Source organism: Cryptomeria japonica, chromosome 1 (genome assembly GCF_030272615.1).
Source record: "Cryptomeria japonica chromosome 1, Sugi_1.0, whole genome shotgun sequence".
NCBI classification, from domain to species: Eukaryota; Viridiplantae; Streptophyta; class Pinopsida; order Cupressales; family Cupressaceae; genus Cryptomeria; species Cryptomeria japonica.
In genome coordinates, this window is record NC_081405.1 from 112,709,645 (window position 1) to 112,725,365 (window position 15,721).

At 37.7% G+C, this 15,721-nt stretch overlaps 1 protein-coding gene across 2 annotated transcripts in view; it reads left to right on the forward strand.

Moving 5' to 3' along the window:
- The window catches only part of LOC131026841 (RNA pseudouridine synthase 1), a 29,227-nt gene extending 13,861 nt beyond the window's left edge, over positions 1–15,366 (forward strand). The window contains exon 2 of one of the 2 annotated variants that reach the window (XM_057956833.2): positions 14,078–15,366. In XM_057956833.2, the coding sequence (XP_057812816.2) occupies positions 14,078–14,886 (809 nt within the window). In that variant the 3' untranslated portion in view covers positions 14,887–15,366. The remainder of the gene's footprint in view (positions 1–14,077) is intronic. The other variant, XM_057956834.2, reaches the window with a different exon arrangement.
- The last annotated feature ends 355 nt before the right edge of the window (positions 15,367–15,721 follow it).

A 15,721-nucleotide genomic window follows, 5' to 3' on the forward strand; every position in this document is an offset into this window, starting at 1 on the left:
TTTTATTAGGGTTTTCAACTTAGTAAATGACAAAAAGCAAACAAAATAAGACAAGACAACATTACCTTGGGAAAACCTCCTAGGAGGAAAAACCCAGCAAGAAGAGATCCTCAGCTCTGATTATGAATTATACACAATATTCTAATTACAACACTTATCTCTTTAAGAGGTTTGATATGGCCACACTTAGGGCTGATGTAGATGGCTAATCAGTATCGGGTCTGCACCTCGGATCTGCACTTTTGTCTTCATCAACCAGTAATCGGGTCTGCACTTTTGATGCCTTATTCTTGACAGCAGTTCACACCTTTCACTAGAGATATTCACACCTAAAGTTTACACCTTGGCAGCAGATGTAGTTCCCATTCATGCACAGCAGATTCGCTTCAACTTTAAAGCTAACTCACATTTTTTGTGAGGAAAAGAAAATAGGTTAATGAGGTCAAGTTGTTCTTCATCTATATGTGGCAAGGGACCTATTTGAGGTCGGTTTGGTGCCAATTCCTTTTATTTATTTTATCTCTTTTGTGCGATATGACTTTTGGGTTATAGGGTCGGCCCTATTAGAGGGAACACGTTTCCCTTAGAGTGGCGTGAGAGAGAGGAGAGAAGGGCCCAGCCCTTGGCGGATTCCAATGTTGCCTTAAGGCAATTGGAATCCGCATCCTACGTAGTTACAATCAACAATGCTCGTATGAACACTTTATAGAAATTCTCAACATTACATCCACGAATGTTGACCTGAAGTTTCTTGAACTATGCAACAAGCTTTTGCAACAAGAAAGGTGGAAATAACAATTTGGGAGTAGCAACGAATCATCCATTACAAAACAAACTTGCATGGCCAAAGCCAAGGATAAAGGCAAAGGCAAAGGTAAAGGCAAGTCCTTTCAACCAAAAGGATAGAGCAAACCTGAGAGTAGCTCCAAGAAGGTTATCACACGTCACCATCGTGGTAAGCTTGGCTACATGAAGAAGCAATACAAAAAACAGTTGGTTGATGAGCAATCCAACTAGGGAGGGTCTCAGTAGAAGGTGCATGTTGCAGAGCACATTGAACAAAAGGAGTATGCTTTTTATGCTTTTATGGCCAAAAAACCAACAAAGTAGGTTAAATCACCTACCTAGTACATTGATTTTAGAGATTCTCGGCATTTCACGCATAGAAGAGATTGGTTCACGGAGTACATGGCTTGCTTTGATTCAGTGATCTTTGGAGGAGGTGAAGAGTATACAGTTGTCGGTAAGGACAACATTCAAATAACATTTGGTGGGAGAAATCTCATATTTCTCAATGTATACTATGTTTTGGGCATGGAACTCAATCTGCTTTCTGTTAGTCAGATGATGCGACATTGCCCGAAGTTGGATGTCATCTTCAGTGCACACAAGTGCCACATTGTTGATAAGGAGTCCAAGAAGACAATTGTTGTTGGTCTCGAAGATCATGGATCGTATAGGCTGATTGATACTGGAGAGTCTCAGGAGATTGCAATGGCTGCGAAGAGTTCTTCCATAAGCACTCATTGGCATCAACGGTATGGGCATCTCAACCTATCATATCTCTCATCGTTGGCTCGAGAGAATTTTGGTAGAAGGCTTACCTGAGATTCAGCAGCAAATACATGGTGTGTGCGGAGTTTGCCAAGCAAGGAAGCAACATTGAATTCCATTCTTAGATGGACAAGCTTGGAGAGCATCCAAGGTATTGTAGCTAGTTCATGCAGATGTTTCTGGACCAATGAATACAACATTGGTCACTGGTGCCAGGTATTTTCTTCTATTTGTTGATGATTTTATTAGAAAAATGTGGGTGTTTAATGAATTTAAAACATTAGTTGAAAAAGAGTCAGGTCGTCAGATCATAACTCTTAGGTTAGATAATGGGGATGAATTTTGTTCCATTGAATTCACAAGCTTCTATGCTAAACATGGCATCAAGCATCAACTTACCACACCCTACACTCCTTAGCAGAATGGTGTTGTTGAGCGGAGGAACCAAACCATAACAAAGATGGCTTGGTGTATGCTAGAAAACAAGAATGTGCCTCAAAAGTTTTGGGCTGAAGTAGTGTATACGACAATATACCTTCTGAGTCGGTCTCTCACACATGCTGTTAAGAAGATGACTCTTGAGGAAGCTTGGTCTAGGAGGAAACCAAAAATCAGCCACCTTAGGGTTTTTGGTTCAATAACATATGCTTGGATTCCAGATGCAAAGAGAACAAAACTGGATTCCAAACGTCAGAAATTGATGCTTATAGGTTATAGTGACAATCATAAAGCCTGTTGGCTGATTGATGTGGACATTGATTGTCTCACATTTAGTAGAGATGTTGTTTATGATGAGGAAGCTGGGCCCTTTCTGTTGAGTGTCATTGATGTCAATTTGTATGCTTAGTTGTTACGTTGTTTGAGAATGTTTCTTATTGGTGGTTGTGTTCAGTTTGATCACTGCATCTTCCCTACTTCAGCTTGCGCCATTTGTGTCTTGTATAGATTGTAGTTTACAAGGTGTGCAAAGGTTGTTTGCAGCAGAGGTGTTTTTTTTTTTCCCAGAGGTGTTTTTTTAATTTTTTTGTTTTGGACACGTCAAGTCTTGCAGAAGAGTTGTGTCCAGTGGTGCATTTTTCTTCAGAAGAGTTTCTTGTTTCTCCTCAGTTAGAATGATTAGCATGACACATATTTTAACGTGTGTTGGGCATTTTTTTTTTATTGTGCGCGATTTTACACTTAGGTGGTGTTTTACTTGGATTACTTCTACTTGTTGATGAAATAGCTTCGGTTGATATCCTTCTTAACTAAACGACATAACTAATTTGCCTAATTGGCCTATCGGCCTTAGACAAATTAAATAGTTGAATATAAAATGATTAAAGTAAAACATGATTTGCATATTCATTAAATATATCGAGTCACATAAATCCCGTCATCCTTCAGGAGTCGTGATTAATAAACTGATGTGTAATTAAACTTAACCAATGCAAAACGTGTGATTGGAAATTGACATTTGAAGAGTTGCGACAGTTGAAGGCTCTCTCAATTGGGTATATTTATGAAGGTTCATATTCTTATCCAACGATAGAAAGCAGATAGTCGGTGATTATCAAATTATTCACAGCAGAGAGTTCGTGGAAATTGTATATCACTCAGCATACATCTCGTGGAGATTGCATAGCAGATTGAAGACATATATAATAGTTCGTTGGTAGTGTATGATTGAAGAAGACAATCTACAGTAGGTTGAGGATCAACAAAAGAGTACCTATTCCTTATTGCAGATCAGATATTTCCCATATTGTATTATTAATATATATAGCTTCAAGAGTGAAGCCAAATCTTTTGTAAAATCTCTTGACACATTTGAAATATTAAAGTCATATTTAATTGCTGGGTTTTTCACCTTTAAGAGGAAGGTTTTCCCAGGGTAATATCTGTGCATTATTGTGTTACCTAATCTGATCATAAAACTTAACATGGTATCAGAGCCACGGTGAAAGAAGATCGTGATCAGATTCTCTACAACTTCTAAGTATTCTCTCCTCTCTCTTTGTCGAGCAGTACCTCTAAGTCTTGAAAATGGTGAACAGTCTTAAAGTCGAAGATAGGCTTGAAGGTGCATCTAACTTCACCTCATGGAAGTTTAGAGTGCTTATTGCACTTGAAGAAAATGATCTTCTTCAATTCATAGAGGAGAAGGATTTATCCGAACCTAAAGAGCATGAGGAGAAACTGCAATTCAAGAAGAATGCAATCAAGGCAAAGAAGATATTAATCGACTCCGTAAGGGATCACTTGGTGCCTCTCATCTCCAAGATGACAACTACAAGAGATATGTTCAAGACCTTGGAGGGTTTATACGAGATTAACAACGTAAGTAGGACTCTTGCCTTGAGACATCAACTCCACCAAATGAAGATGGCAAAAGGAAATTCAGTCATCACCTACTTCATGGAAATTTCAGAATTGAGAGATCAACTATGCACAATTGGGGATAAAGTGATAGATAAAGACCTTGTTATGCTAGCCTTGAATGGTCTGCCTCATTCATGGGAGCCATTTATTCAAAGCATAAGTGGAAGGTCAAAATTACCTAAGTTTGATCAACTTCGTGCAGATTGTATTCAAGAAGAATCAAGACTGACTGCTAGAGGAATCGTCAAGAGTTCTCAAAATGAAGATACACATGTTCTTGCCACTCAATCCACCAAGAAACGAAAGTATTGGAAGAAGGGCAACTTCAAAAGGAATAGATATTTCAAATCAGATTTTGCACCTGATTCTAGGAAGAGGAAGAAAGATCTCTCTTGCATCGAGTGTTTTAGATGTGACAAGTTTGGTCACTTTGCAAAGGATTGTTTAACACGACCTAATCATCAAGGAGCAAACATCAATGAAGTCTCATCTCAGAAGGAGGTTGAAGATAATGAAGAGCACACGGTTATACTGAGAGGGGGGGGGGGGTGAATCAGTATAACAACAAATTTCACCAACTTAAACTTTTTCAGCTTCTATTACATGTATATAAGTTATCTTATAAACATATTCATTGATGATCAACATTCACATGTAATACAACAAAATAGAACACAAGATATATACGTGGAAACCCTTACGGGAGAAAACCACGGCAGAATAATGCTTTTATATAATTATTCTATTACAATGTTTGTAGGCACCAACCTATTAGAGGCACCAACCCCTAACTCTGTTTGTGAGCACCAACTCCCAAATCTGATTTTGTGAGCACCTACCCACTGGAAACACCAACTCCCAAATCTGATTTTGTGAGCACCAACCCACTCGAAGCACCAACCCCCCAATCCAGAATTAGTGAGCTGGTACCAACCCACTTCATATAAATCTGAATTTCCATCTTGACAATGTTGCTATCTCAACTGATGATGGACAGTTTAATCTTTTGCATATATTCCTTCCTCACAAGCATATATTCTTCTTCATAAAACTGTTATATTATCTTCCACAAATCTGTTATGATCTTTTCATAATTCTGCTTCAAAATCTGCATTAAAATCTTTCTTAAGAATCACTTTTGTCTGATTTATTTCTGTTATTATGCAGATATACCAATACACAGTATATCCTCTATCTTCTTTAATAAATCTGCTTCAAAGATTACTTTACAGTTTACTGTATAGTGTTCTTCAATCAGTCTTCTTTCTTCACGTGATCTTCTTATATTTTCTGTCCCTTGAACCCTCTTTCAAATTTGCACATTCATGTCAATATATCTGCTGGTATATATGATATGTCTTTAGCACACAACACACCTACAAATCTGAAATGATTTTCTTTGATAAAATCTGCAGTGAACTCTCTTCTATGCCTTCATTTTCAGATCTGTGTATGTCTGACTGATATTTTCTTTTTCTACACACTGTAAATGTATTTCACGTATCTCCACTCCATAATATATATATTTTATTTTATTTTTCACACTGCACACATCTGAGAACTACTTTATTTTCTGAGTTGTAATCTCAGAATTATTCTCTCACACACTCAATCAATCACACTACAAAAATACTTCATATATTATATCTTCTTTCCTTCTACAAAAGGTGATATCCTTTTGAATAGAGACGTCCTTTTAAATAGGCATGTCTTTATTCACACAAATTAAATCGCACCTCTTTACTAATGAATTAATTTGCTTTTAAACAAATCGCACATCCTTCTTATTCCACAATCTCTCCACATTTTAATTTCAACCTTTTATCATGGATCGCTGCCTTTAACTTGTCTATTAAATAGTCAAAGTAAACTTTAACTAATCGTCTTTAATCGCTGCATATATCTTTTGATTACTTGACAGATGGCAAATGTAATCTTTCAAAAATATACTTCATACCTCTACACAGATCACCACTTTTTACAAGTTCAATACATATAAAGAAGATTTATTATTACTGCCGTCTTTCACATGATTGCTGATATAAACAGATCGTATCTTTATTATAGTGAGTTTCTTCTAATAATCCGAAACTCCTATCATCCAATAACAAGTCATCATTATCATCCAAATTAATCCACCTTTATTTTAGTCGCCGTCTTCCATTTATAATGTAGTCGCTGTCCTATATCAAAGTTTTATACTTTGATCACTGGTCAAAGACTCCTGTATTTCTTCATGAAATTGTCGATAATAAAGAGATGGATGAAGATCGCTGTAAATTTAATTTCTGATTATTGCTTTAATATGTACATAGACTATACACATATCATTGCTGCTCATCACATATCTGTAACTTGATGAATTGCTACATACAAATATGTAGTCATTGCTATGTCAACACTGCCTTCAAACATATACTTATCGCTGCTCCATTTTTTATAATATTACTGCCTTATACATAATCTTTGTTTATTAAATCATAAATAAACCATCATTGCCTTTGTTCATCATGGAATCGCTGCTCTTAAACAAGCCGACGGTATTATTTGGAGAGTCACTGTTGTATATCTATAAACCCGATATGAATATATCTTATTGCAGTTTATAATCATTATGACTGTTTGTTCTTTCTGATCGCTCTGTGTCTTGATTCATTATAACAGCTGCCGTATTAATTCATCTTCAATTATCGCTACACTCTTAATCATTTGGTGCCTTGAGTTAACTTCAGTGAGTCGACCAGATTAATGAAGTCTCCAGAATAATTGTTATCGCTGTACTGCTTTCAATGTATCATCATTACATATTATACATAGTCGCTACCAGACCAAGTCGACGTTCTTCATGTTTTGTTACGACTGTTATGATATATAAGTCACCATAGTATTGGGCTACGTTGGACATACCCGTAGCTGCCAGTATGATTGCTACACAGTGCCGTTCTTTACTTTTCTCAGTCATGTGATTACTGGAGAATACGATTAGAGCATCTGAAGTTTTGTATCAACACTATACTTTGTGTGAATGAATTCATGTCGTCACAATGATTGTTCAGTTGTCTACATAACTTCCTCTTTCAGACAGATCGTTTGCCTTATCAAACATATCTCTGAAGATCTTGTCTTCTTTCAAGTTATGTCAGTTCCTTTTGCCTGTAGTTATGTCTTGCCGTGTATGTACAATACTATATATCAGAATATACAGTATATATATTAGAATATGCAGTATATATTCTCAGTCACTGTACTCTGTAGTTGAGACAATATAAATCAATTTGTTGCTTAGTGGTTCATTGTTAAACAGATCTCTGCATTGATCACCGTATACCCTCATCTTGTATATGAAGTTCATCTTCAATACTATCACTAATTTGATCATGGAGATGCCTTCAATTCTGATTATTAATGGTTTCATGTAGATGTCTTCTTCATATAAGTCACAACTATCCAATTCCTTAACCATTACCTTTGACATTGATGATAGGCTTTTTGCATCTTTGACATCAATGACAATATTTCCATCAGATAACTCCAATGGTTTTCTTTTCATATCAGCATTATCAAGCAATGTTCCTACGGACAGTGATACATGGTTAATTGATAGTGGAGCCTCTCGACATATCACCGGTCATCGAGAGCACCTTTCTGATTTAGTAGAGAAAGAGTCACATCTCCAAGTCATCATTGGGGATGATGCACGCTATGCTGTAAGAGGAGTTGGTGCTACATTTCTAAAACTTCAATCAGGAGTTTCTCTACACCTAAGTGATGTATTGTTCGTACCAGGGATCAAAAGGAACCTAGTATCCATTTCAGCCTTAGAGGATAAGGGATATTAAATTGCATTTTCTGAAGGAAGAGTTCTTGCTTGGTCTAAGAACTCCAGCATCAAGATTGCTCGTGTGATCGGAAATCGACATGAGAGTTTATACAAACTCTCCACTCTCCTAGTTCAAGCACTTATTCATGATTCTGCAAGTTCCAGCGAACTCTGGCACAAAAGACTTGGACATCTTCACTTTAGGGCTCTTCCATCTTTGGAGAAGATGGTAAAAGGTATTCCTAAACTCATTCATGTAAATGATGGTACTTGTTAAGGTTGTGCTATGGGTAAAAATATTAAAAGTCCTTTCCATAGCAGTGAAAGTAGGTCTAAAGAAATACTAGATCTTGTACATTCAGATTTATGTGGTTCAATGTCAATTCCATCCTGTTGTGACGTATTCACACATCGCCCCATTGCAAATGGGGGCCCCTTCTTTTTGCTTTCTAGGGTTTGTTTTCTGGGTCTTTTAGAGTTTTGTCGGTTAGCCTTTGCTTTTCGAGTGTCGCCAGGGGATCACCTGGATAGCAGGCTTTGCTTGAGCTAGGTTGAGTCTTTGGGGCCCCAGAATTAGAGTTTCTTTGGGAGTCTTCCTTAGCGCCTGGTTTTGCTCTTGTTGCTAATTGTGTCTTGCTTGGTGAGTGAGTATCATCCTTGAAGGTTTGAGTTAGGTCGAGTTGGTGAGTGATGAAGTCTGGAATGTCATCCTGATCTTCAAATGCCCTGAAATTAGGCTAAGTCTGAAATGTCCTGATCCTGAAATTTGACTTAGTCTGGAAAACTGAAGAATCCTCCAAAAACTAGATTTTGCAATATAACTCCTGGAGGTCCGAAACCACTCTCAAACATCCTGACAGTAAATATGGAATATAACTTAAAGTATAAGAAAGAAACTTAAATGTTATATTCCATAAAATGATCCTGACGGAGAGACCAAAATGTCAAATTTCGCTCCTGACCCTTCCAAAGGGTCCAAAGTGAATTTTGCTCCTGACCCTTCCAAAGGGTCCAGAGAGAAATTCTTGAAAACACTCATTTTTCTTTTAGCAAGAGTCAGGACCAAGATGGAGATGCATGAGGAAGGATCTATGTTTGCCTCCCAAAGAGGATGAGAGTTGGAAAAGTCAAGGATCAAACCCAAAAGGTGAATTTCGCTCTTGACCCTTCCAAAGGGTCCAAAGCGAAAATCTTTGTAGCTCTCATTTCCTTTCTAATTTTGACTAAGTGTTGGTCTCTAAGGCACGTTGGAAGATAAATTAGTATGTTTTTGCCTTGAGATGGAGTTGGATGGTTTTGAAGATCAAGATTTTAGCCTAAAATAGAATTTTGCTCTTGACCCTTCCAAAGGGTCCAGAGTGAAATTCATTATATACTTCATTTGCTCCCTTGTTTTAGCTTGAAACCTTGCTCCTTTGATGAAGAATGATCTATATTTGCCTCCAGGAGAAAATTGAAGTTTGAAAAATGAACAATCAAGCCCAAATTGTGATTTTCGCTCTTGACCCTTGCAAAGGGTCCAGAGCGAAAATCCTCCTAAGGCTCATTTCCTCCCTAGTTTGACCAAATTTTGACTTGCAAGATAAATTGAAAGTGAAGAAGATGGAGGAATAAGCCTAAAACAGGAATTTCGCTCCTGACCCTTCTAGAGGGTCCAGAGCGAAATTCCCAATTTCACTCAAATTGCTCATGATAGAGGTCAAGGCGTGGATCCCTGGGCTCTGGAGGAAGGAAAACTAGTGTGTGCTTGCCTTGGAAGGTATTTTGGAGTGGAAACATGATAGATTTTGTCCTAAAAGGTGAATTTCGCTCCTGACCCTTCCAAAGGGTCCAGAGCGAAATTCTTAAAAACCTCTCTTTTGCCCCCAAATTTGCATCAAGATTGGTGTTGGTTGAGAATGAGGGCGTCCTTGGGCATGTATCTAAGCAATTACGGTTGCAAAGTGAGAACAATTTGAGCCAGGAATGCTAATTTCGCTCCTGACCCTTCTAGAGGGTCCAGGGCAAAATTCTTATAGAGCTTGTCCCTGGAATGAATCTTGAACAAACTTCATTTTGATGTCTTCTTGTTGATTATTTAAGGTGTAAAATACTATGTTGTAATGAATTTATTATGTGTCCTTAATCATCTTTTGGTTTGTCTTGCAGTTGAAAGAAGACCAGGCCAAGACAAGGACGACCTTCTGCAGTCCAGCATCAACAAGGACGACCTTCTCCAGTCCAACATCATCAGGGACGACCTTCAGTCTAGCATCATCAAGGATGACATCTTCCAGTCCAACGTTCCAAGGAAAGGTACACCATCCATCCTGCACATTGAAGACAAAGGAGGTTAAAGCAAGGGTTCGTTGAAGAGGCAGACAGTTTCAGAAGAGTTGATTAAAGTTAGTTTCTCAGCATCATCAAATTGAATATCTACCAAGTTGCAAGTGTCGGACAAGGTGGCATCCCAGTCATCACTCCTCCAGTCGGATTGGTCCACCTCAGCGTGTCCAAATTCAATGTACCTGACTCATCAAAGATGGCACAAACTTCGATGTACCTACCTCGGTTATCCATTGGTCGAATATTCCAGAGAAGACATGTGTCCAAATAATGCAATTATTTCATTGGTCAGAACTGAGTTGGTTGTAACAAACCCTAATTAGGATTTTCATTGTAAAATCTCAGCCATTGATCTAAAATTGATCTGAGCCATTGAATTGTATTGAGAGCGCTATATAAGCCCTGGCTCCTCATTTGTAAAGGCTAATAGTTAGTCAATAGTCAGTAGTGGGGTGAATAGTTAGAAATAGTGAATAGTCAACTAATAGAATAGCAATTAGAGTAAATTAGGAGGACAAGGCAAGAAATTGTTGCCAGTGATTGTAAACAAACTCCATTTTCATTGAAGTTATGGTGAAGTGTGTTGTTTCGTTGCAATATGCATGGTCTCTTGTTGAATCTTCATTTTAGATGATAGATAATTAAATTGAATGAAAGAAGTTGTTGAATTCACCTGTGTGGAATCCGTCTAGTCCATACCACTAGCCTCTTACTGATTGTAAGTGCGCCCTGCGTGGTCAACTGACATAAAATGAGCTTAATCTTAAGTCGTACACATCTATTGTTCATGCATTATCTTGAATGGTGATTAGTGTCTGATGGCGTACGATTTGAACGTATTGGAAGCATCCCTTAGAAGATCGCACTGAGTTGGTGTCAGATTGTTCAAGCTTGATGGTGAGACCCAGCCCAGTAGGACTCCACCTAGTCGTTCATCCATCTTCTCGCATTCTAGGTAGTAGAGTAGACTTCCTGAACCTTGCATCTTTTGCCATTTGTTTGTCTTCCAGTTAGTAAATAGGACTTGTGATTCCAGCAAATTAGACGTTCAAGTCATCAAGTGTAAGTCCCCTTGTGATTCCAGCAAAATCACATCATACCACAGGGAGCTTATCCACACGTAGAGATCCTACATAACAGAACCTTGGAGTTACTCTAACTGATCCTTCGGCGAGATCTTTAGCAGTCGGGAACTTTGTTTAAGAGAGGATAAGGTACCTTTAGGTATTTTATTCTGTGTTTGGTCGTGTACAGAAGACACATCAACACCCTGCGACACTCAAAATGCAAAGGCTAACAGACAAAACCCTAAAAACCTAGAAAGCAAACCCCAGAAAGCAAAAAAAGTAGGGGTCCCCATTTGCAATGGGGCGATGTGTGAATACGTCACAACAGGTATCCAACAGCAAAGTGGCTCCAAGGCGGACTGGCAGCTATAGGTGATGTAGCGTTGACCTGTTTCACTTCACATATATTGTGTTGTACACTTGCTGTAACAATGTTGTGCATTTGCCAAGAGTACTTAGTGAAAAACAAATGTACTATTTCCACATAACTCTTAAGAGAGAAACAAATGCAAAACAAGTATTCAAAACCTACAATGCAAAAGAATAACAGAGCATACCCACAAGATAACACCATATATACTGTGAGCAAACGCTTTCAAGAAAAACTCAACCTCCAAAAACATTCACACAGCTCAATGTATTATCTTTAGTGATTAAAATACACTTGTGGAGTCTTCATGGAAGGCTTTTGAAGTATTGAGCAACATAATTGCACCCCTCCATGTGAACAAGCAAATGAGAAACATATGGCCACACATCCCAATCCATGCTTTTTGTAATCACATATGCATCCTACAAGAGATGATCAATTCAACCTCTAACCAACAAGCGAAAGGTTACACCAGCCAATCTCAACAACTATTTATGTGCTTGTTTCTATAGAACAAGCTTGCACTAAACACTAATTTGTATTACATAAATCACGTGCCTCAAAACAATGAGCTCCTTAGACGACCACCCCAAAATTAGATGAGGTTGGCCAACAATTATAGGTGCCAAAAAATGGAATTAAACCACCATGGAGGCCGGCCAACATTTGCACATAAAATAACTTATAATCAAGGCAATAATCTTATGGGCCGGCTAGCCCATTAATGCTCTTTTGTCTTCAATAAAATATCTCGTTTGATATCAATGACAACAATGTTTCCAACAATCAAACGAATGGGGCTTGATCTTGGAGGAAACTCAATTGTTAAGCACGCTTGAGTCAGATTAGTACAAGGATGGCTGACCTCTTAGGAAAGTTTGATGTTTAACCCCTGTGAGCATCACCTAGATGCAATAAGTGCTAAGTGGACCATTCATGCTCATGAGAGATGGGTTCCTGTGGACCACTACTAGGGAAATATGGGTCAGTGAGTTTGACTCAAAAACTATGTAGTTGAATCTTGATAAGACATTTGAATTTGGCGCATTGTGAAAAATACCTCCTACTTGTCTATGGATAAGCTAAAGGGGCTCTATAATAAACGGTTCACAAGGCAAAACACTTGCTGGAGGTTTTACAAATGGGGCTGGAAGCTAAGTGGGCTTGATCTTGGGGGAAACTCCATGGTTAAGCGCACTTGAGTTGGAGTAGTATTGGGATGGGTGATCTCCTAGGAAGTCCTAATGCTTCACATTATGAAAGTTGCCTAGATGCATCGAGTGCTAAGTGGACCGTTCATGCTCATGAGAAATGGTTTATGTGGACCACTATTCATGAGATATGGGTCAATGAGTTTGACTCGAAAACTATGCAATTAAATCTTGATAAAACACTCAAATTTGACACACTGCAAAAAATGCCTCTTACATGTCAATTAAAATATAATTTAAATTTTAAAGTCATTTAAATTAAGCCGGATGATAGATGCCACAATGTCTTTAAAAGAGTGGTGATGTGATAGTGGCCCCTATGGTAATCAATTGGATGATAGTTGCCACAGATAAATAGAGATAAAGAAAATCTTGAGCCTAGGGTAATTGTAGATTGTCTAGATTGCTTTCATATATTTGATTTCAACCTATTTAGAATTTGCCATGGTCGTTGAGGTCCACACAGAATCATTTGTAGTTTCAGAAATGTTGAATCAACATAATTTCAGATACAGAAATATCATGTTATCCTATATAATATACATAGTGAAAATCGTACTACAATGTCAAAATATAAAAATCATAAATGGTGATGTGTTCATTTTACATCCTGCAATCTTTGCGAGTGAACTGAGTACATTTCACTAATGCCAAAAGTCAATTAAACCTTATTCAGAAAAAAAATAGGATGCAGAATAACACAACTAATGATTTGATTCAGGGGACCTTATTGGATTCTGCAGTAGATTACTCCATGGCAAGGGAATTAGTGATCACTCTTGCCAAGTATCAGACACTTATTTTAAAAAAGAAGACATAATAAAGTTATCTGGGGATGGGTTCACATCTTAGTTCTGAAGCTGCTTTTGACACCATGATATGTTCATGATGGAATTTTACTAATTACAGTAATTAGTTCTTACTGTGACTGGGTTCTGGAAATGCTGAGAATGATAAACTTTTGAAAAAATAATCATATCAAGGTTTTTCGATGATAGGTCACATATGTATTTCATGCCACATTTCTTTTAGCTCTTAGTTGCATCGGTTCTAAGTGTAACCATGATCAGATACTTACAGAAATATTAGTCTCAGCCCTCAAGTTGATACCTTTGTCTCATAGCTCTAATTTTGTGTAATTTTTTCAGATATTCAAATTTTTCAGTAAGGTCCTTTATAATAATTATTTTCAGAAACTTATATATCACTAATGTCATAGTTTACTATGGTTGAAAAGTTGAAACCTAGAACTACATGATTTACAGGTCTTGATCACAGTTAGTGTTTGTTTGAGTTTTTCCCCTATTGCCCTTTTAAGTTGTATTTTGTTTTTGCTACTTAAAAGTGGATGCTGTTTGATTAATTCTAGATACTTCAGGTGCTAAGAATGATGCTATTTCTCTGGAATTGCATCTTGCCAACCGGCTTGATCGGGATACAAGTGGAGTAATGGTTATCACTAAGCGGCACAGAATAGCAGGGAAGCTTGTGCAGGCGTTCACTGATCGGAAAGTTAGGAAAACTTATCTTGCCCTGTGCATTGGACCTGCTCCAAAATGGAGTGAAGTCTACATTGAATCTGGTCATGGAAGATCAAAGTTTGGTGCATGGCGTGTGTATTCTAGGAAAGATGTTGGAAGGGTACTTCCAGAAGGTTGCGTTGTTCGAGAAATGGCCACTCGCCTAAGAGTCTTATCTGTAAATGGAAACCATAAATTGCAACATATCGGTCATGAAGAGTCACAAAATTGTTTCAATCAATTTGCTTTTGACTCGACAGAAGGCCAGTTTATTACATTTGAAGGTGATGAGTCAGCAGATAGTGTGGAAAATTTGGTTGTCTCAGAACAAAATTCTGAGAACGTTGGACAGGTCTGTGATTTTGTAAACTCACCAGATATTCTGAAAAGTGATGAAGTGCTTGTACGGGCTTATCCTCAAAGTGGAAGGACACATCAGATCCGACTGCATTGCCAGTACTTGGGATTGCCTATTAGAGGGGATGTAAAATATGAAGGACCCCATGTCTGGAAGGGTATAACTTATGCCAGTCATGCCTTGCATGCAGAGTCTCTTTGTTTTGAGCATCCAGTCACTCAGACAATGGTTAAATTGTATGCTCCTCTTCCTCAATGGGCGGTTGAAGCATATGGATGCTCTTCTCTTAAGGGTATTTGATACTAAACCTAGCATACGCAAGGTACCCCCCCTTTTCAATATATTAGTTGTTTTCCTTGATGTTTTTCTCCTTTCTTCTTTGGTTGAAAGAAAGGAGAAAATTGTGGAAAATTACTATGATTTGTTTCTTTTCTCGCTGTCTGATTCTAGATACACAACAACAGTGAAGATGATACGATAAGCAAATATACGGTGCTTCTTATTGCCTGATGCATCATAAATGCCTAGTTTAGAAACTAAAGAAGTAGACTTTTTGGTTGAGAACAAAATTCTGGTAACATTGAACAGGTCTGTGATGATATAAATACACCAGATATTATGAAGAACAATTATGTGCTAGTATAGGCTTATCCTCATAGTTGGGTTTGCCTAATAGAAGGGATGTGAAATGTGAAATGTGAAATGTGAAGGACTCCATGTCTAGAAGGGTATAGCTTATGTCAATCACGCCTTGTATGCAATATATATTTGTTTTGAGCATCCAGGCATTCAGAGAATGGTTAAATTGCATGCTTCAAGCTGAAGCATATGGATGTTCTTTTTAGGAATATTTGATATTAACCTTTGCATATACAAGCCATCACCTTTAGAATGGGTTTTCCCTAGTTATTCCCCTCATTTCACCTGTGTTTGAAATAAAGGAGAAAATTGTAGAAAGCTATCATGATTTATTCCTTTTTCTCTGTTTGCTTTTGTAACATGCTTCATGTATTTCGGTCTGTTCCTAGGTTCACAACAGCAGCAATGATGATATAGTGAGTGTGTATAATGTGCTTCTTATTGTCTTTTGCATCATTAATCTTAGCTTAGAGAAGAAATGGAATTTTAAAACATT